This window comes from Vicia villosa, linkage group LG1 (genome assembly GCF_029867415.1).
Source record: "Vicia villosa cultivar HV-30 ecotype Madison, WI linkage group LG1, Vvil1.0, whole genome shotgun sequence".
NCBI classification, from domain to species: domain Eukaryota; kingdom Viridiplantae; phylum Streptophyta; class Magnoliopsida; order Fabales; family Fabaceae; genus Vicia; species Vicia villosa.
Window position 1 is genome coordinate 79,633,828 of NC_081180.1, and position 24,716 is coordinate 79,658,543.

General features: G+C 35.8%; 1 protein-coding gene across 1 annotated transcript; it reads right to left on the reverse strand.

Annotated features, from left to right (window-relative positions):
* Positions 1–942: 942 nt before the first annotated feature.
* On the reverse strand, positions 943–6,203 carry LOC131647050 (uncharacterized). Its single transcript, XM_058916970.1, has 7 exons — positions 5,705–6,203; positions 5,177–5,618; positions 4,175–5,091; positions 2,883–4,085; positions 2,562–2,780; positions 1,604–2,461; positions 943–1,520 (listed from the first exon to the last, which is right to left on the reverse strand). Exons 1-7 carry the CDS (start codon positions 6,201–6,203, stop codon positions 943–945), a joined length of 4,716 nt encoding a protein of 1,571 aa, XP_058772953.1.
* Between the last annotated feature and the right edge of the window lie 18,513 nt (positions 6,204–24,716).

Here is a 24,716-nt window from a genome sequence, read left to right on the forward strand (position 1 = left end):
AAACACATCATTTGAAAGTTTGCTCTGTTACATATTGTATTTAAAAGTTATATATGGTTGCATGCAGGTGAAGAAAACTCGGTCAACCAAATGACTGTGGGGAAAGCTGGCACCTCTGATAACTCTGTGTATGTTTGAATTAGCTTATGTTGAGTATAAGTTTTATGTTTTAATTTAGAATGTTTGATAACACATTTATTTATTGACCATGTTGTCTGTTTGTATAATGTTCCAGATGCCATGAACCTGTTGTTGATGATTTTAGTTGCCATGTAGAACAGCCTGCGAAGTTACAATATTGTATCTGGAAGCAAGATGTGTCCAACGGGAAGATGGCTCAGTCATGTCTTCTTGTAAGTTATTATTCGTTTTAAGCTTATTGTCTTTCCCTAACAGTTAATGGGATTATCTAATGTTGTTTTATACCAATATTGCAGGAAATTCCTGAGCATGTTGTGGCAAGTCGCTGGCTCCATGGAGCAAGGTTCGTAGATTTGATTGACTGGGAAAGGGAAGTCAGGTATGAATGTGAAGTTCATCATACCGAAAAGGGTCAGATGTTCTTAGGGCGTGGTTGGTACAAATTTGCCAAAGAAAGGTGCCTGCTTGATGGAGACTCTATGGGCTTCAGCGTTAAGGATCCCATCAGCAAGGAGATACTTGTAACAATGCTGAAATATTGAAAATGATGTCATAGTTTGTTATAAGTATCTAAGTATTTAACTTTTTGTAATTTTCTGGTGGACTTAGGTCCACCTTTATATTAATATATAAGATTTTGGTATTTAGATGTTATGCTATATATATATATATTATTTCTGTTAGTTGCATTGGTAATATGCTGTTAGTAATATATATTACAACAGTTACTTGCAATACTCATATGTTGTTATTAATATAGATTACCACTGTTACAGATTTACTCTGATGAATTCTAAAAACTTAGACATTGTTAAAAACTTCTTTATACACAACATTTGTAGTTTTCTCCCTGAATTTCTTTTCTTCATCATGTATCAGTATTTTGATTCCCTTTTTGGTTGTTACTCTTGACAATGCGACATAAATCTGGCCATGTGTGAATACATCTTTTGGTAAGTACAAACCAACGTTATCCAATGACTGTCCCTGTGATTTGTTAATTGTCATAGAATAGGAAACTATAATAGGGAACTGTCTCCTATTCAGTTTGAATGGCCATGGTGATTGGGATGGTGACATGTCCATTCGAGGTATGTAAACCAAATTTCCCAAACCTTTACCACCCATTATTGAAGCCTCCAGTACATGGGCTGCCATCTTTGTTATACACAGCCTTGTGCCGTTACATAAACCTTCAGCCTGATCTATATTTCTCATGAGCATTATAGGTGTCCCAACCTTTAGTTTTAAGTGATGGTTTGGCAATCCTGATGTTCGGAGGGAACTTAGAAATTCTGGCGTGAGGATATCAACTACTGCTGGGTCATGAATCTCAGACTTGTCAACTGAATTTGCGCTGTAGTAGTCACGAATCTCTCCTGCATTGTTGACCGAACAGAATTAGTAAAAGGAAAAATTAGATTAGTATAATCCATTAAATTATATATTTTTGTTGCTTAACCTGGCATCAATTTAAGTATATGGTCATTGATCTGATCAACAATCTCCAGTGTAGAGGCAAGTATCGCTCGACTTTTAAGGTAATCAACACATTGGAAATTATTTATGAAATCAGGGTATGTGCTATTGACAATGGCCACAATTGGATCATCAAATTCTGTTATCAGAATATCAGGTGGTATGTTGATTTCGGCGGTGCCGTCATTAGGCTCAGATATCCGGCCCTCTCCTATTCTTAAAAGCCAATCTGAAAACTGTGCTATCTCATTTTTGTCAGTCTGGGTTGATCCTGTTCGTAGCCGCATGTTTTTTGTCAATGTTAATACCTCAACTGAATGCCATATGTAAGATGCATTTATGGCACAGTGTACAATATCGGAACGACTGCCTCTGGGGACGACAGGTAAAATCTGTCTGAAATCACCCCCGAAAACAACAACCTTTCCACCGAATACATCAGTTGAATTTTTGTCTGCACTCATAACATCTTTCAAAGTTCTGTCAAGCGATTCTATTGCATACTTATGCGCCATTGGTGCCTCATCCCATATTATAAGCTTTGTCTGTCGTAACATGTCTGCGACATCATCGTTGAATTCAACCTTGCAAGTAGAATTGTCCATAGTTGGCACCGGTATCCTGAACTTTGAATGTGCGGTTCTACCTCCTGGAAGTAACAATGATGCTATACCGCTAGTTGCAACAGTTAAACATATATCGTGTTTTGATCTTAATGCAGCTGCGAGTGTTCTCCACATATATGTTTTTCCGGTACCACCATAACCATGAAGGAAGAAAACCGCAGGTTTTTGAGACTCCACAGCGTGGATTATTTTTTCATAAATACTTCTTTGCTCATCTTAGGAACATAATATTGATTGTAGAACGGTGTTAGAATAATTGATTCATAGAATTTTAAACGCGTAAAATAAAATGAATTTAATTGACGCAATAGTTACCTGTAAGAGCAGCAAACAGATTTTCAAATTCTGAGTTCATTGATGCTGTATCATAATTACGCTCATCATATATGAGCCTGTTTCCCAACTGTTCAAGAACATAAGCATCCGGATATGGAATAGGACTAAAATCCTTTAGTGTCCTTCTATTTGCCTGAAGCAGTTTCTCAATTTCTATTAAAGTCAAATTTTGTAACTCTTCTTGTGTTAGGTCCAATTCTGCATTGATATGAGAAATTGAGTTATAATACGGTTGGTAGGTCATCTGTAGGTTGTTATTAACAAATTGTTTTGTTTGGTATTTTATTAGGTCTAACAAACCTGGATTAGCAGCCAATGCTCTTTGTGTATGTAAGACACCATCAGATAATAGGAGCCAAGTTTGTTCCCAAACATGTGCAGGGCGATTAACAGCACCAGACAAAAGCATGATAACAAACAATTTTCGAAGAAAATGACCAGTCCCCCAATGACTTGCCTCCTTTATAGCAGCTATGTATTCTTTGTCGTCTTCAAGAAATCCCATTGCAAAGCATGCATCTCTGAATGTATCATACTGAATGTTATCCACGGTCCTGATTTCCTCATATGTTGTTGGTCCTTTTGCCACTGTCAACATCATGCGCAGGTAAAACAGTTCACCAGTTGTTGGCGGAACCCATATGAGACGTCCAATGGTGAAACCTTTTTTCCGCGGTTTCCATTCTCTCTGTTTTTTGTGATAAACAAACTTTGAGACAAATTGACCATAAGTTAATGTTTGTGCCTCTTCATATTTAGCATTTGCTACCAGCCATGCAGTAAACAATGATTCAGTCACACTTGCAGTTTCCAGCACATTTTCCATGCGTGCATAATCTGTATAGTATATAGGTTTTTCCCCAACCAAATGATAGAACATACGTTCCACAGCCGGTTTTCTGCCATGAATATTGTAAGAGTAAATGCGCCAGCATGCTTCACTGGGAGAGACATACCTGCAGTCGAGATATTGTTGGATCTCATCAACAGGTTGATTGCTATTTGTTGAAACTGCTGCTGTTATTCTGTCATAGCCTTTATTGATATATTTGAAAAGATATTTTATGGAAGTACTCTGATTACACCATTCCATGTTTATATGTGCCTGGTATTTCATAAGAAATCTGGTATTATATGGAACCACATGTCTGTTGTCCAAGGTGATACCATTTTTTTCAATAGTGAAGGTTTTTGATCTTCTCCTATACAGCGGATATCCCTCTGCATCAACAATAGTGTGTTCAATAAACTTTTTGGGATAGTATTTAGAACACCGTCCATTCTTCATACATTGTGAGGTCACGCGAGCAAGCCCACAGGGTCCATGCATCATATGTGCCCTAACCAATTTGTATAAATTGGGATGAACAGTCGGGTCGGGAATTTCAGCAGAAATGATCTTGTCTATGTCAGATGGTGTTGGGTATTTGCTCTTAGGGTGTAGGAATATCAAGATGTGAGCATGTGGTAATCCGCGCTTTTGGAATTCAATGGTGTACATATCTATTAAAATGAAAGTTAGTTCGATGTAATATTTTGGTACTACACAGACACATGATTGAAAAGTAGTATAATTAAATGAAACAACTTACATGCAATCACTTTTCCAACGACATGGTGTTTTGTAATATCATCCATGAGGGTATCGAACTTGATTTTGAAAACTTTTGAAATGATATCTGGCCTATCATGGGGTTGTAGACCTGTGCCTGACAATGCTCTTTTAATTTCAGGCCAATTTGGGTTGCAGGTAAAAGTAACAAATAAATCAGGGAATCCCAATTGACTTGAAATGGCCATACCGTCAAAATATAGTTGATCCATATATCTCTTGCTACCAACAAATGTTGATGGAAGAACAACTCGTTTTCCTCGCTTTTGGTGTTCATTTCTTGTATCGCCATCAGTTTGAGCGGCCAAATTATTATATTTGCCCACTCTTAATTTTGATTGATTATCTCTCAACCAATTCAGTCGTTCGGATTCCATCATAGCATAGCCGTCGACTAAGAATTGTTGAAATAGGCGTCTTGAGTAAAGTAGTGTTTTTGCCTCTTTGCGACGTTGTTGTAACCGGTAAGAAAACCAATCCTTAATGCTTTGACGGTTTCTCTTAGTGACCTCAGTTTCATGGCGATATCTGTGCATTATATTTTTCCTGTAACCATCTTCCCCATAAGGAAATATAAGAGGATACTGATAAGCCAAATATGCTGGGTGAAACTCATCTATTCGCTGCAAACCACCATTGCGGCGCTGAATTAAGATGTCCCTTTTATCAGCAGAATCAATGTCTCCCACAATGAGTGCAGCCACTTCTGAGACCGTAGGTTTGTTGTAAACACGGCCATCTTCGGATCTATCAGAAATAAGCCTGAGTTTTAAATCTGTGAAAGAATTTGTCCTTAAAACATCCCTTGCCATTCTAAAAGCTTTGGCATGAACATTGTTCTCATCTAACATCATCTTGAGCTTTTTGACAACCGGTCGCTCGATGCCTTTATTGTCCCTGTTTATTTTCCGCAGCCATGAATAAATAGTTTAACAAAATATTTTTATAAAACAATTGTGTAATTATGTCTGAGCATGCTTACTTGAAACATTTTATTCTGTGTTCAACTTCATTGTCCGTGTCATAGATGTATAATTGAGCATATTGCGGAGGTTGCCCTCTTTCTGGCAGCAGTGTACCAATTCGATGACAGGTCTGACCCTGCAGTCTCAAAGTAGGGGGTCCTCCTCTTTTAGAGTATGTTGTGTCGAACTTCATTCCAGGGGAAGTGAATGAGAACATTGCGTTGTATGTTCGTATGTTAGCCTGGTAGTTTTTACTATCTGGATATGTTTTATTAAATAGAAGATGTTGCAACACCTGTGGAGGTTGTTCAAGGAACGGAAGAACAATTTTTCCTCCACGGCAACAACGATAAAAGCGAGGAGTTGCTGTAATTTTGTGTCTATTGACTTTTTCCTGGTACCACATACATGCTTGGCAGTGTGCGCATTCATAACTTTGGTCGCCAATATCGTAATATTCTGAAAGAAGAAACCACAATACTGAATATGTCTATTAACAGAAGAAGTGTACATCATTTGGTTATCAGTGTATGATATGGAAATACCTTGAAGATGGGCCTCCTGTAATTGTGCCGGGTCTGAATCTTCGTCAGAGTCGGAACTATTAGAAGATTCTAAATTATTCTCAGAGTTGGAGTCATTATTGTCCTCATAATGAGATTCAACAGACATATTATGATTTGAGGTAGATGGATGATCCATGGACTGACTTGACATATTATAATTTGAAGTAGATGCATGATCCATGTTCTGACTTTGACTAACAATGTTGTTTGTATTTTGAACCCTACTAACTTCAGTATTGAACAAATTTCTCAATCTTTTTCTGTTATCCAAGATTATTTTCCTTCTCTTTCTAGCCATAGCTGTTTCAATAGTGGTTTCATATGTTACAGAAGATGTAAAATTATGATTTAGATGGGAAGTGAGGTTGCTTGATCTGACACGGTTTCGATAATCCCTCTTTGCTTTAAGAATAAGCTTTCTCCTCTTTCTTGCAATGGATGTTTGAGGAGCAGTGTTTTTAACAACATCTCTTTCCATCACAAACACAAAAGTAGGATGAATATTAATACTACAAATAAGATTGATTTGTATAGATTTATGCACACAATATGAGAGGTATAGCATTCTACTTCATGCTTTTGAATACTAAAAGTTTACAGTTTCTAATTGAAGGGGTATTGGTGGGTTCAAATGTCATGAATGTAGTATTGATTTTAATTTTTCTTTCATACTTGAATATATATGAAGTTGGAACTGAATATGAATAGAATGATGGTTATAGATTTAAATTACTACTTATCCCTCCCTTATAACTGTTGTGTGTGTTAAATGTATTTAATTTAATCTATACAGGTTATTTATTATATTTTATTTGATGGATGTGTTACTCTTTTAAAAAGACTTTAAGTCAAAACTAATATTATAAGTAAATAGAAACTGAACAGTTAACCCACTTTCTGCATGTACCAAGTACTTGTTTCATATTGCACTGAATAGAAGTTTAGCATTGCAACTGCCTGCGCTTAGGGTTCCGACAATGGCATCTTCACATGGTGGTCCTTCTGTGCGTATTCCCTCTGATGATGAAAATGATTTCAGGTATGAGTAGATAATTTTATTTCACCTTTGCTTTGCCGTACAAAATAGGGTATACCGGTATACAAAACATGGTAGTGTGGTAATAACACTTAACAACATTTAGTGATGGGTGTAGTATCAGTATAGCGCAATGTTGTATTATGTGTGGTATTTGTCAAGAAATCAAATGTGACTGAATGACTATTGTTGGTTTTTATTGTTGGATTTCATATCCCGTCGTTGATCGCCATATGACTATTGCTTAGTAAAGAATGCTTTATATGCGGTTTGTTTTTAATCCATATTTGTTGTTGGAACAGCAATGATCAGGCAATGGAAATCATAGAAGATTTGGTAAAGGAAACAGGGTACGATCCTAAGGTGGAACGAAAACGCAGGAATAAACAGCGCAATGTCACCGCTGATCGTGTTGTGACGAATGTTGATGTTGTCGCACAAAATAGCGCAAGGGTTATAAGCAATCCCAATGCAGGACCTGTAAAGATAAAAGAGGAATCAACAGACATTGACACAAATGAAATCAAAGTTTTTGAAGTTGGTGAACCAAGTGGATCAAAAGAGGGTAAGAAACAAAAGGGTAAAGTGGTGAAAAAACCAAAGGTGGGTACAGACATTACTGTAGACAGTTCTACAGGGGCTCAAAAATTTTTCTGGAACACCCATGTTACAAATGCTAAATCTACACAGCAGAATGTAATGGTAAGGAGATATTTGAATATGAGCAGCATGTTATTGAAAATGTAAATAGTATATATTGTTAATAGTTACCTTATTTCTTGTATGCAGCATTTCCCTAAGGAAATCGCCAAAAGATGCCTCTGTCGCTTTCAAGATGAAATCAACCTGCTGGATGTGAGGACGAAGAACATTGTTACCTGTCAGGTTCACAAAGCTAACAGAAAAGGAATACCCCAGCCATATGAAAAGTACATGGCCCTGGGATGGTACGACTTCGCCAAATCTCTTAACCTGCGTAATGGGGATACAATAGCGTGGAGTATGCTGCGATTCTCTCCATATATCTATGTGAAGGTTGAAAGACAATGAAGAAACTACTGCTATTTGCAAACCGTGTACTATACCCGAATTTTAATGGTTACATTATATGTTGGGAATGTTATTTTGGTACTTTGTGTTATATATATTCTGCTACATGTTATTTTGTAAGCACTTTATCCAAAATGGGAACACAGTAATATTGTGACCACTGGAAGATCTAATCTATAATCGTTTTCGGGACAAATTTTTTAAGTTCTCCTATTATATTCTATTAGGTAATTCTTTACTGTTATATTTCTCATGAGTTTATATCGTTGGAATCCATGGTTTGCAAGGATGATATGCATTTCTATTTCTATTATTATTTGTTGTTTATATAATCCGATTTTATTAAGTTATGCACGTTCGGTTTAGTAAGTAGGTCGATTCGTTTTTTTTGAATTCATGCATAGCTGCTGCATTTATTCTTGATTCTGGACTACTGTCTAATTGTTCCTCAATGAATGACACCGATCTTGATTGGTATGAGTCAGGAGTTTAGTCAATCTGTTGAGCATTTGCTTAATTTTTGTTGTTCTTTCAGGAAGAAGTAAAGCTGCAGAATTCTTAAGAACTAATGTTAAAATGAAATCTGTGCCATAATATTGTATCAACATTATAGTAAGATCAGTCATAAAATTATTTATTGATAGTTAACATAGTCAAATGTTAAAAGTCCTGGTGTTTGTTAGGGAGACACAATCCATGTTTTAGTTTTCAATGTAATGACAGAAAACTTAAATTCTGCTAATCCAAACAAACGGTTCTTTGCGACATCATTATTGTAAGTAACATTAAAAATAATAAAAAAGGAGCACCCCGTTATAAGAGGTATAGTTAAAATGGAATGTTTGCTATATGATCAAAAAGAATCAAAATAATTAATAATAGTATATATAATATGTAGTTCATTTTGAATCATTTGAATATAATAAGCGAAAGAAACCATTGATAATTCTTAAATCAAAGTGAACATAACAGAAGCACATAGCCAGTATTCATGCACTAATTATTACAGAAAATGAAATCACACACATGATTAAAAGCAAAGGAAACTAACATTCAGTTTTTATAACAAACACCTAAGCAAAACACACAGAAAATAAAAATATTCCTAATCAATCTTCTCCATTTTAATTATCTTCTTCAGCTTGTTTGATGACAGTTCCCCATCATGTAATTCGTCCAAATCAATAGATTCACTTGATGCAGCAGAAAAATGTCTCTTACCACCAGGTGTGACAGCAACAGGCTTGTGTTCAGATGTAATTTCCAGGTCCTGCAATGCCACGATGAAGACTATTAGTTAGGAATATTGATATAAATGTAAGTCGGTAAGTGTTAGTAATATTGATATAAATGTAAGTAGGTAAGTGTGTTGCAGTGAGACTTACTGTAACCAATTCACAGTCTTCATTGGCATCTGTTTTAGCTTCATCAACACTCTCTTTAATCTATATATTGTTAAACACAGTTTTCAATATAACATAATCAAAGGAAAAGCAAAAAAATGCATACAGAGTTTAAAATTTCTACCTCCAGAGTATCAGGTAAGACAGTTTGGATTGGATTAGGTTCCTTGAGAATTTACCAAAGAAAAGCAAAATCAGGCCAAAAATTGTTATAATATGAAGTCCTCTTTTATAAAACAAATGTCAGTTTATTAGAGCTGACCTCATCTGTTCCCCATTTTTCCTTAAGTTGCTGGATAATAGGATCATTTTTTATAATCATAACGACGGAACAGTTCTTCCAGCGTGGATGCTGTTAGAACAAGATTTGTTCTTATCAATTATCTTAGTTTTGATGATAACAATAATATGAATTTTGCTTAAGATAATATGGTACTCTAATCCAATGCAATTTCCCTTTCAGGAAATATATAAAGAGTACGCATAATTCAGCGCTCAGAAGTTGTGTCTCAAATGGTTCAGCATGCAACATCAGAACATGGTCTGGCAAGACATCAGAAGATGGTCGAAGCAGAATCAGAACATGGGTCTATGGAAGCATCAGAAGAACATGAGATCAGAAGCACTGAAGATCAGAAGATGGTATCACGCTCAGAAGCACTTCAAGGTCAGAAGATCAGAAGATGCTATGCACCAAGCTGTTTGACTCTGATGATATTCAAACGTCGTATTCACAAACATCAGATCAGAAGGAAGTACAGGTGGCAGACTACGCTGACTGACAAAAGGAACGTTAAAAGCTACTAAAGGCTACGTCAGTAGACACAGCGTGAACAAGGCTCGAGGTAGTTGACAAAAACGTATAACATTAAATGCAAAGCTGTACGGAACACGCAAAGCATTAAATGCATTCAACGGTCATCTTCTCAACGCCTATAAATATGAAGTTCTGATGAGAAGCAAGGTTAACGATTCTGCACCAAAACAATTCAAATTAACTTGCTGAAACTCTGTTCAAATAAAAACTCAGAATCTTCATCTTCATCAAAGCTCACTACATTGCTGTTGTAATATTTTAGTGAGATTAAGCTTAAACGATTAAGAGAAATATCACAGTTGTGATTATCGCTTTTAAGAAGCATTTGTAAAACTCTTGAATTGATTACATTAAGTTGTAAGGAACTAGAGTGATCGTGTGATCAGTATACTCTAGGAAGTCTTAGCAGTTGGCTGAGCAGTTTGTAACTAGAGTGATCGTGTTGATCAGAATACTCTAGGGAAGTCTTAGGAGTGAACTAAGCCTAGAGTGATCGTGTTGATCAGTAGACTCTAGAAAAGTCTTAGAGGGTATCTAAGCAGTTGTTCCTGGAGTGATCAGTGTGTGATCAGAAGACTCTGGAAGACTTAGTTGCGGACTAAGTGGAAAACCATTGTAATCCGTGCGATTAGTGGATTAAATCCTCAGTTGAGGTAAATCATCTCTGCGGGGGTGGACTGGAGTAGCTTCGTTAATAGCGAACCAGGATAAAAATAATTGTGCAATTTATTTTTATCGTCCAAGATTTAAAGTCACACTTATTCAATCCCCCCCTTTCTAAGTGTTTTTCTATCCTTCAATTGGCATCAGAGCGCCGGTTCTAAGGTGCAAGCACTTAACCGTGTTTAGAAAAGATTCAGGAAGAGAAAAACGCTTCATTTAAAAGATGGTTGATGAAAGTGAAAAGTCTACACCTACACCTGCATCTACATCTGGCTCTGCTGAGCAATACAACGGTAACAATGGTTATACTAGACCGCCGGTATTTGATGGTGAAAACTTTGAATACTGGAAAGATAAACTGGAAAGTTACTTTCTGGGTCTAGATGGTGATCTATGGGATCTTCTGATGGATGGTTACAAACATCCAGTAAATGCCAGTGGCGCAAAGCTGTCAAGGCAAGAAATGAATGATGATCAAAAGAAGCTTTTCAGGAATCATCATAAATGCAGAACTGTTTTGCTGAATGCTATCTCTCATGCTGAGTATGAGAAGATATCTAACAGGGAAACGGCCTATGACATATATGAGTCCTTGAAAATGACTCATGAAGGAAATGCTCAAGTCAAGGAGACTAAAGCTCTAGCCTTAATCCAGAAGTATGAAGCCTTCAAGATGGAGGATGATGAAGACATTGAAAAGATGTTTTCGAGATTTCAAACTCTGACTGCTGGATTGAGAGTTCTTGACAAAGGATACACCAAGGCTGATCATGTAAAGAAGATCATCAGAAGCTTACCCAGAAGATGGGGTCCGATGGTGACTGCATTCAAGATTGCGAAGAATCTGAATGAAGTTTCTCTGGAAGAGCTTATCAGTGCCTTGAGAAGTCATGAAATAGAGCTGGACGCAAATGAGCCTCAAAAGAAAGGTAAGTCTATTGCATTAAAATCAAATATCAAGAAATGCACTAACGCTTTTCAGGCCAAAGAAGAAGATCCTGAAGAATCAGAATCTGAAGAAGAAGATGAACTGTCCATGATTTCCAGAAGGGTAAATCAACTCTGGAAGACCAAGCAAAGGAAGTTCAGAGGCTTCAGAAGTTCAAGGAAATTTGAACGTGGAGAATCTTCTGATGAAAGAAGATTTGACAAGAAGAAGGTCATGTGCTATGAATGCAATGAGCCTGGACACTACAAGAATGAATGTCCAAATCTTCAGAAGGAAAGTCCCAAGAAGAAGTTTCATAAGAAGAAAGGTCTTATGGCAACCTGGGATGAGTCAGAAGATGATTCAGAAGATGAGCAGGCCAACTGTGCGCTGATGGCGACAGAAGATGACGGATCAGAATCTACATCAGAATCAGATTCTGAAGAGGTATTTTCTGAACTTACTAGAGATGAGTTAGTTTCCGGATTAACTGAACTTCTGGAATCCAAGTCTCAGATTTGTATTAAATACAAAAAGCTGAAAAAGCTATTTGAATTTGAAACAAAGAGGCTTGAATTGGAAAATTCTGAATTAAAAGAAAAACTTTTAAAATTATCCAATAATGTTGGATCTCCTTCTAATTCAGAAAAATCCACTCCCAGTCTAAACCATATTCTGAAAGAATATGATTTAAGTTTCAGAAAGTTCTTATCTAGAAGTATTGGCAGAAGTCAGCTAGCTTCTATGATATATGCCGTATCTGGAAACAAAAGAGTCGGCATTGGTTATGAGGGTGAAACCCCATACAAACTTGAACCTGTTGATGAAATGAAACTCACATACAAGCCATTGTATGATCAGTTCAAGTATGGCCACTCTCATGATATTAGGCACACTTCACATGCACAAAGTTTTCACATAACACACACCAAGAAGCATGTGACACAACCTAGGAAATATCATGAAACTCATATTAAAAATTATCATGCTGTTCCTCCTATTGCTTATAATGTCAAACCCAAGTTCAATCAGAACTTGAGAAAATCTAACAAGAAAGACCCAAGAAGATGTGGGTACCTAAGGATAAGATTATTCCTATTGCAGATATCCTTGACTGCAAAAAGGACAAGGCACAACATGTCATGGTACCTGGACTCTGGATGCTCGCGACACATGACAGGAAGAAGGTCTATGTTCCAAGACCTGGTGCTTAAGTCTGGAGGAGAAGTCAAGTTCGGAGGAGATCAGAAGGGCAAGATAATTGGCTCTGGAACTATAAAGTCTGGTAACTCTCCTTCCATCTCTAATGTACTTCTTGTAGAAGGATTAACACATAACCTCTTATCTATCAGTCAATTGAGTGACAATGGTTATGATATAATCTTCAATCAAAAGTCTTGCAAGGCTGTAAATCAGAAGGATGGCTCAATCCTATTTACAGGCAAGAGGAAGAACAACATTTATAAGACAGATCTGCAAGATCTTATGAGTCAGAAGGTGACTTGTCTTATGTCTGTTTCTGAAGAGCAGTGGGTCTGGCACAGAAGATTAGGTCATGCTAGTTTGAGAAAGATTTCTCAGATTAACAAACTGAATCTGGTCAGAGGACTCCCTAATCTGAAATTCAAATCAGATGCTCTTTGTGAAGCATGTCAGAAGGGCAAGTTCTCCAAACCTGCATTCAAGTCTAAGAATGTTGTTTCTACCTCAAGGCCATTAGAACTCTTGCACATTGATCTGTTTGGCCCAGTCAAAACAGCATCTGTCAGAGGAAAGAAATATGGATTAGTCATCGTAGATGATTATAGTCGCTGGACATGGGTAAAATTCTTGAAACACAAGGATGAGACTCATTCAGTGTTCTTTGATTTCTGCATTCAGATTCAATCTGAAAAAGAGTGTAAAATCATAAAGGTCAGAAGTGATCATGGTGGTGAATTTGAGAACAGATCCTTTGAAGAGTTCTTCAAAGAAAATGGTATTGCCCATGATTTCTCTTGTCCTAGAACTCCACAACAAAATGGAGTTGTAGAGCGAAAGAATAGGACTCTGCAAGAAATGGCCAGAACCATGATCAATGAAACCAATATGGCTAAACATTTCTGGGCAGAAGCAATAAACACTGCATGCTATATTCAGAATAGAATCTCTATCAGACCTATTCTAAATAAGACTCCCTATGAATTGTGGAAGAATAGAAAGCCCAACATTTCGTATTTCCATCCTTTTGGATGTGTATGCTTTATTCTGAACACTAAAGATCATCTTGGTAAGTTTGATTCCAAAGCTCAAAAGTGTCTCCTTCTTGGATATTCTGAACGCTCAAAAGGCTACAGAGTATACAATACTGAAACATTGGTTGTAGAAGAATCAATCAATATCAGGTTTGATGATAAGCTTGGTTCTGAAAAACCAAAGCAGGTTGATAATTTTGCAGGTTATGATATTGACATATCAGAAGTTGTTGAGCCAAGAAGCAACGCATCAGAAGCAGAGCTTCTCAGAAGCAAAGAATTTGAAGATCAAGTATCAGCTTCTCTGGAGGATCTAAGCATATCTGAAGAACCATCTGTCAGAAGATCATCCAGACTCATCTCTGGTCATTCAGAAGATGTCATTCTTGGAAAGAAGGATGATCCAATCAGAACAAGAGCATTCCTTAAGAACAATGCAGACTGTCAATTAGGTCTTGTATCTTTGATCGAGCCAACTTCTGTTGATCATGCTCTAGAAGATCCAGACTGGATAATTGCTATGCAAGAAGAACTAAATCAGTTTACAAGGAATGATGTTTGGGATCTTGTTCCTAGACCAGATGGATTCAATATAATCGGTACAAAATGGGTCTTCAGAAACAAGCTCAGTGAGAAAGGTGAAGTGGTAAGAAACAAAGCCAGACTGGTGGCTCAGGGTTATAGTCAGCAAGAAGGGATTGATTATACAGAAACCTTTGCACCAGTGGCCAGGTTAGAATCTATTCGTTTATTAATTTCTTTTGCCACTCAACATAACATCACTCTCTATCAAATGGATGTTAAGAGTGCCTTCTTAAATGGTTATATAGATGAAGAAGTTTATGTCCATCAACCTCCTGGTTTTGAAGACTCTGTGTCTCCTAATCATGTTTTTAAACTAAAGAAATCATTGTATGGATTGAAACAGGCTCCCAGAGCTTGGTATGAACGCTTAAGTTCTTTCCTTCTGGATAATGGTTTCACTAGAGGAAAAGTGGACACTACTCTCTTTTGTAAAACCTTTAAAAAGGATATTTTAATTTGTCAAATATATGTGGATGATATTATTTTTGGAACATCTAATGCTACACTTGGAAAGGAGTTTGCTGAGTCTATGCAGGCTGAGTTTGAAATGAGCATGATGGGAGAACTCAAGTACTTCCTTGGAATACAAATAAATCAAACATCAGAAGGAACATATGTTCACCAAACCAAGTATGTGAAGGAACTTCTGAAGAAGTTTAATCTTCTGGACTGCAAAGAAGCCAAAACTCCTATGCATCCAACATGCATCCTAGGTAAGGATGAGGTAAGTAAGAAGGTAGATCAGAAGTTATACAGAGGTATGATTGGATCTCTTCTATATCTGACTGCTTCTAGACCTGACATTCTGTTCAGTGTTTGTTTGTGTGCTAGATTCCAATCAGATCCTAGAGAATCTCATTTAACTGCTGTTAAGAGAATTCTAAGGTATCTGAAAGGTACTACTAATGTTGGCTTAGTTTACAGAAAATCTAAAGAATACAACTTAGTAGGATTCTGCGATGCTGATTATGCTGGAGACAGAATTGAAAGAAAAGTACTTCAGGAAGTTGCCAATTTCTTGGAAGTCACTTGATCTCCTGGTACAGCAAGAAGCAAGCAACTATTGCTCTATCAACCACAGAAGCAGAATATGTCGCTGCTGCTGGTTGTAGTACACAGATGCTCTGGATGAAGAGTCAGCTAGAAGATTATCAGATATTTGAGAGTAACATTCCTATATTCTGTGATAATACTTCTGTTATATGTTTATCTAAGAATCCTATTCTTCATTCAAAAGCTAAACATATTGAGATAAAACATCATTTCATAAGGGACTATGTTCAGAAGGGTGTTATATCTTTAAACTTTGTTGATACAGACCATCAATGGGCTGATATCTTTACAAAACCCCTGGCTGAAGATAGGTTTAAGTTCATTCTGAAGAACATCAGTATGGATTTATGCCCAGAATGAGAATCAGGTAAGACAGTTTGGATTGGATTAGGTTCCTTGAGAATTTACCAAAGAAAAGCAAAATCAGGCCAAAAATTGTTATAATATGAAGTCCTCTTTTATAAAACAAATGTCAGTTTATTAGAGCTGACCTCATCTGTTCCCCATTTTTCCTTAAGTTGCTGGATAATAGGATCATTTTTTATAATCATAACGACGGAACAGTTCTTCCAGCGTGGATGCTGTTAGAACAAGATTTGTTCTTATCAATTATCTTAGTTTTGATGATAACAATAATATGAATTTTGCTTAAGATAATATGGTACTCTAATCCAATGCAATTTCCCTTTCAGGAAATATATAAAGAGTACGCATAATTCAGCGCTCAGAAGTTGTGTCTCAAATGGTTCAGCATGCAACATCAGAACATGGTCTGGCAAGACATCAGAAGATGGTCGAAGCAGAATCAGAACATGGGTCTATGGAAGCATCAGAAGAACATGAGATCAGAAGCACTGAAGATCAGAAGATGGTATCACGCTCAGAAGCACTTCAAGGTCAGAAGATCAGAAGATGCTATGCACCAAGCTGTTTGACTCTGATGATATTCAAACGTCGTATTCACAAACATCAGATCAGAAGGAAGTACAGGTGGCAGACTACGCTGACTGACAAAAGGAACGTTAAAAGCTACTAAAGGCTACGTCAGTAGACACAGCGTGAACAAGGCTCGAGGTAGTTGACAAAAGCGTATAACATTAAATGCAAAGCTGTACGGAACACGCAAAGCATTAAATGCATTCAACGGTCATCTTCTCAACGCCTATAAATATGAAGTTCTGATGAGAAGCAAGGTTAACGATTCTGCACCAAAACAATTCAAATTAACTTGCTGAAACTCTGTTCAAATAAAAACTCAGAATCTTCATCTTCATCAAAGCTCACTACATTGCTGTTGTAATATTTTAGTGAGATTAAGCTTAAACGATTAAGAGAAATATCACAGTTGTGATTATCGCTTTTAAGAAGCATTTGTAAAACTCTTGAATTGATTACATTAAGTTGTAAGGAACTAGAGTGATCGTGTGATCAGTATACTCTAGGAAGTCTTAGCAGTTGGCTGAGCAGTTTGTAACTAGAGTGATCGTGTTGATCAGAATACTCTAGGGAAGTCTTAGGAGTGAACTAAGCCTAGAGTGATCGTGTTGATCAGTAGACTCTAGAAAAGTCTTAGAGGGTATCTAAGCAGTTGTTCCTGGAGTGATCAGTGTGTGATCAGAAGACTCTGGAAGACTTAGTTGCGGACTAAGTGGAAAACCATTGTAATCCGTGCGATTAGTGGATTAAATCCTCAGTTGAGGTAAATCATCTCTGCGGGGGTGGACTGGAGTAGCTTCGTTAACAGCGAACCAGGATAAAAATAATTGTGCAATTTATTTTTATCGTCCAAGATTTAAAGTCACACTTATTCAATCCCCCCCTTTCTAAGTGTTTTTCTATCCTTCAGATGCCACTTAACCTTCATAGCCATTTCCAACTTCAACAACTGATCAAGTGCTAACGGAAAGTCCAATGGATCAGTAATTCCAGCCTATTAAAACAACTGGCCATATTAGTGTACACAGAGCATTGAAAAGTACATTCTAATTCGTCTGCATAATATAAATATAACCTGAATCATAGTGTTACGAAGTTGCGATGCAGATAAACCCAACAGCATTTCACATTCTCTGTTCCAGAAGACAAAATTGCAGCTTTGGCCCCCGTGAGTAACCTCAATTTCAATCTTATACCTGAACATCATAAGAAGTCGTTCGTTAAAAAAGCCAACAACATAGAAACATCAAAAACATGACAGAAACAACATCTATTAGGTGAGAACAACGAAAACCTAAGGACTTCAGCCATGGTTTCATGACCAGCTTCACACTCAAAGGGGGGGCTGTCCCCGCGCGCTATAGATTGACACATATGGCAGGCACGATAGAACCATCCAAACGGAGATGCTACTAATAATTTTGTTGTAGCGACAGTAGCGCAAAATGTAACCTGGACCAATAGCCGCCAAAATTAGAAACATGTGACACACTAAACAATGAGGTTATAATTACGATACTATAGGAAAATAGAAAGACATACATCCGTAAGTTGAATAATCTCAGCAATAGGCAAAACAACAGCCTTTGAGAACAATTTCTGAACAGGAGTGAGCTGTTGATTTTCAGAACTTTGGGAGGAATATTGGGAATTCCCTCCAAGTTGGTCAGACAGGGTTACCTTGCTCTCCTCAGGCATTCTGCAGAGCATGGATCATTATCAAATTCATACATGAAAAAAATAATTGCATAAAATGGATGACACTATCAACATACCTATCAATAAAGTCTTTCATGATCGGAAAATCAGCATCAACACATAAAAGGGTCACATTGTAGGTGTTTGTCACAGACAGAGGATACTTTCCTGCAAATTCAAATTACACCTTGTCAATATATTTATCACAGATTTTGTTGTTTTAGTATTAATTTAAAAAATAAGTCATGGAATAACCTTCTTCCTTCACTTTGGCATATTGAAGCAACACAACTGTAGGTAGTGATGCAGCAACCCTAACTTTGTTAAACTTGATGAACTGATCCGCGTATGATTCCCACAGAGTACAGTTCAACATGTTGTTGCTAAAACATGATCACAACACATTAAGCTATATAACATGATTCATATATGAGGCAGTCTAATGTATAAAAAAACAAACCTGTGATCACGCAACATCATGCTAATTTGCTGCTTCTTTGCACCTGACTCAGTCTGTGCATAACCAATACTATCCACCATTCCAACGACATCTGAAATAAATTTATTAATTTCACACGGCTATAATGCATCAAAACATGAGACAATAAAAAAACCAAACACCATACTCACGAATCAGAACATGTTTGTCAAACCTCCCTGTTATGATGTCTGAAAAACTTGTAAATAAAATCGATTTCGGGGGTATCTCATGTTTGTCTTCATCAAGAACAGACGTTCCAGCAGTAAACTTTATCATATATCTGTGCCCCGATGCCCTGAAGGCCAGAACATAAGGCACCACCTTAAAATTAGATACAGTATAAGTATGGCCTAATAAGCATTTTTCGGTGAAAACCGACACATGCGGTGCTGGAACAACAGCATGAATATCATCTCCCTGCAGCAGAAACCAAAAAATGATTCAAACTATACAAACATAGGTAAATGATAAACACACTGAAACATAAACAGGGTAATCACCAATTTGTCAACAAAGATCATTTCAAAATGTTCCTTGCTGTTGGACACAACTTTCCATCGGTGGTGAATCCTAACAACAATCTTCCAAAGCTCTTTTCCATCATTGATCTCTGCTATTCTCTCAACAGGCCTTGACATGATAATGCAAATTCACACTGCACTGAATGATTAGCACAGAAGTTAGCCACTGATAAATAGGCAAGCCATTTAAACACATAATAACTACAATGGTGCAGTTTGGAACGTGGAGAGGCAAAGAGTAATGGTCCTTACATAACTGCAGCAACATGAGAAGCTGGGAGGGTGAAACTTCCACAGCCATTAACTGCCGCAGCCCACCATGAAGTTGAAGCAACAAAAATTCTGTAGTAACCACCAAAGCTGATGTGGATCATTGAGAGAAGAGTTGCTGATGTGGATAGCCTAAGAAAGTCCCAAATGGTAGACTTTTCTTATATGATAGATACATCATTTTTTTATAATATTTATTAATTTTAACTTAATTATGAGTAGATCATATTCACAATCACAAACAATATAGAAAAAACAAAAGTATCATTACTTTTAAAAAATATGTCTTAAAATATTACAAATTTTTTTTAAATTTTTTTCACCATAAACACTTTTGATTGATGCAATTTTTAAGTCTTTTAATTTGCAAATGACTAAAACATATAGTGCAATTAATTGTTGTGTTTACAATTTTCTCTATTTTGATTAGAGACTGTTTGGTAAGCTAAAAAAAGAGCTTTTAACTTTTAGCTTTTAGCTTTTTAGTTCGTATTAATAAAAAAGTTCTGTTTGATAACTCTATTTTAGTTTTTAGTTTGTAGCATTTTTACTAGCTTTTAACTTTTTTTTAAAAGCTATTTGAAGTAGCTTTTTTTTTGGTTATATGGAGGGCCTAAGCCCAAGGAAAGAAAAACTACAAAAAGATAGCCCTAGAATACCACATTCCCTGTTGGTCTCTATTAATAAAAACACTAAGCCAAGCAGGCATCTCCAAGAACACCTTGATATCACCTCCAAGTAATTTCCCATGCAAAGCCAATTGGTTAGCACACCCATTGACCTCCCTAAACACATGCAATATCTCCACTCTTTCTAGCTTTACTATTTCCACATGAATATGCCAAACAAGTCTGCAGCTACTCCGTCTTCCATTGTTGCTACTCTTGCAAAGCTTAACCGCCTCTTTCGAGTCAGACTCAATCATCACCTTGTGATAACCCAACTTCGTCGCCAACCTAAGACCTTCTAAAATCCCCCAAAGCTCCGCGTTCAACGGACTGCTAGCACCAACACCTTTCGCAAAACCTCCACACCACCCACCAGCTTCATCGCGGATTAACCCACCACAACCCGAGCCACCATGTAACGTATGAGCTCCGTCAACATTAACTTTGACAAACTCACTCCTAGGAGCCTCCCATTTAATCCTTTTCTCCACTTTGTTTAGCTTCATGATGTTATTACTGCACATTGCTTCTTTGTAATCTCTAATCTTGTTGACAATAACATCCTGCATGAAAAAGGGTCTCACAAAATGTTCATCATGAATCTGCCTATTCCTCCACTCCCAAATGGTATGACAAGCAGTTTCCCAAAAGTGACACCAGCTATCCTCGACTTGCGAAACACAAACAAGGGTCTGATCCATATTGACATTAATCCAATCCTGAAGCTCCCCATTAAAGAAACCTCGACGCATACTGCCCGGGACAAGATGATTCCAAACCTCCTTCACTAGCTTGCAATCACGTAAAACATGAAGAGTATCTTCCTTGTAGCAACCACATAACCTGCCTATTTGAAGTAGCTTTTGAGCTTGTAGCTTTTAGCTTGTGAGTTTTTCTTCCATTAATACCCTTATTATTTTAACTAAAATATATTATTACCCTCATTAATTAAAATGTCATTAATGTCATTTTATATCTATCAGCTAATGAAACAACTAATTTACCAAACACTCACATTAGCTTATCAACTATCACCTACCAGCTAAAAGCTACCAGCTAATTTTACCAAACAGAGCCTGAGTTCATATTTTATTATCGACTGATGCAATTTTTATAGGACCAAACAAATACCAAATAATATTTTTAATGGTCTTGAGGAGAAAATTATACTTATAAAATAAAAAGAAATTTTTATTTTGACATGCCTCACAAAATGACTTTAGTTGGTATTTTAGATTAAGTATGCTTGTTGAAATCTAAGAATAATTATAGGTTAGCTTGCGCTAATCATTTGTGTCATATTTATTATTTCTTATTTTGCATATATAAAGTCTTTTATCTCTGTTTTTTTTTAAATCAGACAACTTAAATTTATAAATGATGTTTTTTTCTCAGGCCACTCAGGAGGATATAACCATATTGATTGTACATGACTTTTGATAAAACATATTTTATACATTGTCGTTTAATTGACTTATATTCGGTAGGTTATACATGAGTCAATCTCCATGTAGTAAATTATTAGAGGGGAGATAATCCTACATATTGTACTAAAGTCTCTAATTTTTTCATTCGAGTTTCTTCAAAAACCAACATTGTCTTTATCCGTCATTGTTAAGCTTTGGAACACATGTATTTTACTTGTCATATTTCGTGAGCATCCATTTTCTAGATATGATGTTGGTGTTTCAATTTGGTTGCTAAACACATTTGCAATACTATATGTAATTTTATCTTTAAGTACATGCACTAGTCAAAAAGTACAGCGTGTGCGTCTTCTCCTACAAGGGAAAAGAGACTTAGAAGTCTTTATAGGTATATAACACGTTTAGGTAGTGAAGGTTTGCTCACAGCGGCAAGAAGCCATGTGGTGGTTTTTGAGGTTGTTTAAGGGACCAACTCACGTGAGGTGAGAGGCCCTGTTGGTGGCCGACGTTGCTAGGTTACAGGCGCGCGGTAAGGTTGATAGTGTATTAGAGTTATAGGGAGCGTAATGCTCTTTGAGTAGTGGTAAATGTGTATGACTTAGTGTTTAACGTGAAAAATTAGTAAACAATAACTAGTTTTCCAAAATAGTTATTTGCAAGATCGGCTAGTTAATCCTATGACATATGTGCATCAATACTTGTGACTTTGTTTCAGTGTTTGCAGGAGTGAATTGAAATCTATTTGGATTCTTACTAAGTAAAAATGTAAAAGATTTATTAGTATTTTGTGAACTGAGTGATTCTTTTCTATAACATGTATGGGTTTGTTGATTTATAAGATTTTTTTTTGATTTTTCAATTCATTTCTTTTCATTATTTTAACAATTTTTTTATTTTAATGGACTGTAAAACGTCATGTATGGGTTTGTTGATTTGTTACATTATGTTAGGCTGAACTGGTACAGGGCAGGTCCATGGATATGGTGAATTTGTTTGATTTATATGTATATGGTAAATTTGTTTGATTTTTATGAATATGGTGACATGTTCTGAGTTGGATCAACATTCGAATCCAAATTTTTTTAACACATAATTGTTTTTCTTAACAACATCGGGAATGCTTTTCATAACTGAATTTACAAAGCCAATGTTACAAATCCAATTAATATATGTATATATGACAATGGATTTCTTTACAACATATGTTAAGAAAATACAATAAAATGTTACAAGGCCATTTTATAGCAATATGCTTACAAAGCTAATGTTACAGTAGCATGCTTACAAAGCCATTCTATATGTAACAATGAAATTCTTGCCAATTTAAAGAAGATTTCCAATCCATTTCAATGTAATACATTCTAATTAATCAATTTCACACAACAAGGTTCGTTCTAATCATGTAATTCTGATACCAGCGACAATCATGCAATTTCGACACTGGCGCCGACACTGATGTCAACACCAATGTAATATATTAAATTTTTCAAACTAAATAGGAAAATTTCTTAGACTTTTTCTTTAAAAAAATTAATGCTTTTATTTTTACCACAAAAAAATCATAATTGTTATATTAAATTCTAACATAAAAATTGATGATAGAAAAACATATAAAATTATATCAATCCGCTTCTGTAATAGATAATAACCTCAACTAATCTAAGGTTCTAAAAAAAATTAAAAAAATTATTATTTTGACAAACTATTTTTAAATTACTTAAAGCGTTTTTATTTGACATTTTAAATCTTATAAATTATTTCAAACATGGAATAATAAAACTAAGTTGTTTTCCAAAAACTAAATCTCTTCCATTCATAAATACTATAATTATTTAAACTTTTAATTTCTAAAATATATTTTTCTAAATTAAAACTGATTTCATATCGATTGTTTCTCAAGAATGAAGGTCAAAATGAGATCTTATTTATTTAATTATTTCATATCGAGCAACTTTAAAAAAGATTTTTGTTTTAATTTCTTAATTGATATTATATATTTAAAGACTAAATATTTTTTTGGTAACTTATAAAAAATTTAACAAATTCTATTCTTTTAAATTACATCATAATTCAAAAATTGTTTTATAGTTAAATAAATTAAATTTTTAAGTAATAAAGATATTTTTTATAAACAAAATATAATTTATTATTAATAAAAAAATTGTTTACAACTAATAACAAAAACAAATTATAATGTTAATATAACTTTATTTATAAATTATACGTAATTATAAAAAAAAATATTTTTACTATAAGAAATTTTATCCGGTGCCTCGCACGGGTAGAGACACTAGTATTGTACTAAAGTCTCTAATTTTTCCATTCGAGTTTCTTCAAAAACCAACATTGTCTTTATCCGTCATTGTTAAGCTTTGGAACACATGTATTTTACTTGTCATATTTCGTGAGCATCCATTTTTTAGATATGATGTTGGTGTTTCAATTTGGTTGCTAAACACATTTGCAATACTATATGTAATTTTATCTTTAAGTACCTGCACTAGTAAAAAAGTACAGCGTGTGCGTCTTCTCCTGCAAGGGAAAAGAGACTTAGAAGTCTTTATAGGTATATAACACGTTTAGGTAGTGAGGGTTTGCTCACAGCGATGAAAAGCCATGTGGTGGTTTTTGAGGTTGTTTAAGGGACCAACTCACGTGAGGTGAGAGGCCCTGTTGGTGGCCGACATTGCTAGGGTATAGGCGCGCGGTAAGGTTGATAGTGTGTTAGAGTTATAGGGAGCGTAATGCTCTTTGAGTAGTGGTAAATGTGTATGACTTAGTGTTTAACGTGAAAATTAGTAAACAATAGCTAGTTTTCCAAAATAGTTATTTGCAAGATCGGCTAGTTAATCCTATGACATATGTGCATCAATACTTGTGACTTTGTTTCAGTGTTTGCAGGAGTGAAGTGAAATCTATTTGGATTCTTACTAAGTAAAAATATAAATTTTGTAGAAAATGAAGGATTTCGACTTAGTCGAAATCTGTGTAAAATGTAAGGAGAAAAAGTAGAAACAAAGTGCCTAAAAAGCAAGTTAAAATAAAGGATTTATGCTTAAAATGTAAAGAACATGGTGTTCAGGATCATACATTTCGCTTCACTGACTCTTTTCTCGCTTGACGTTTGGATACTTTGAGTTTGTGAGTTTTTGTAATGATTTTGACACCCCAAATCCTAACACTGGAACTCTTATTTAAACTAATTAATACATGATTAACTA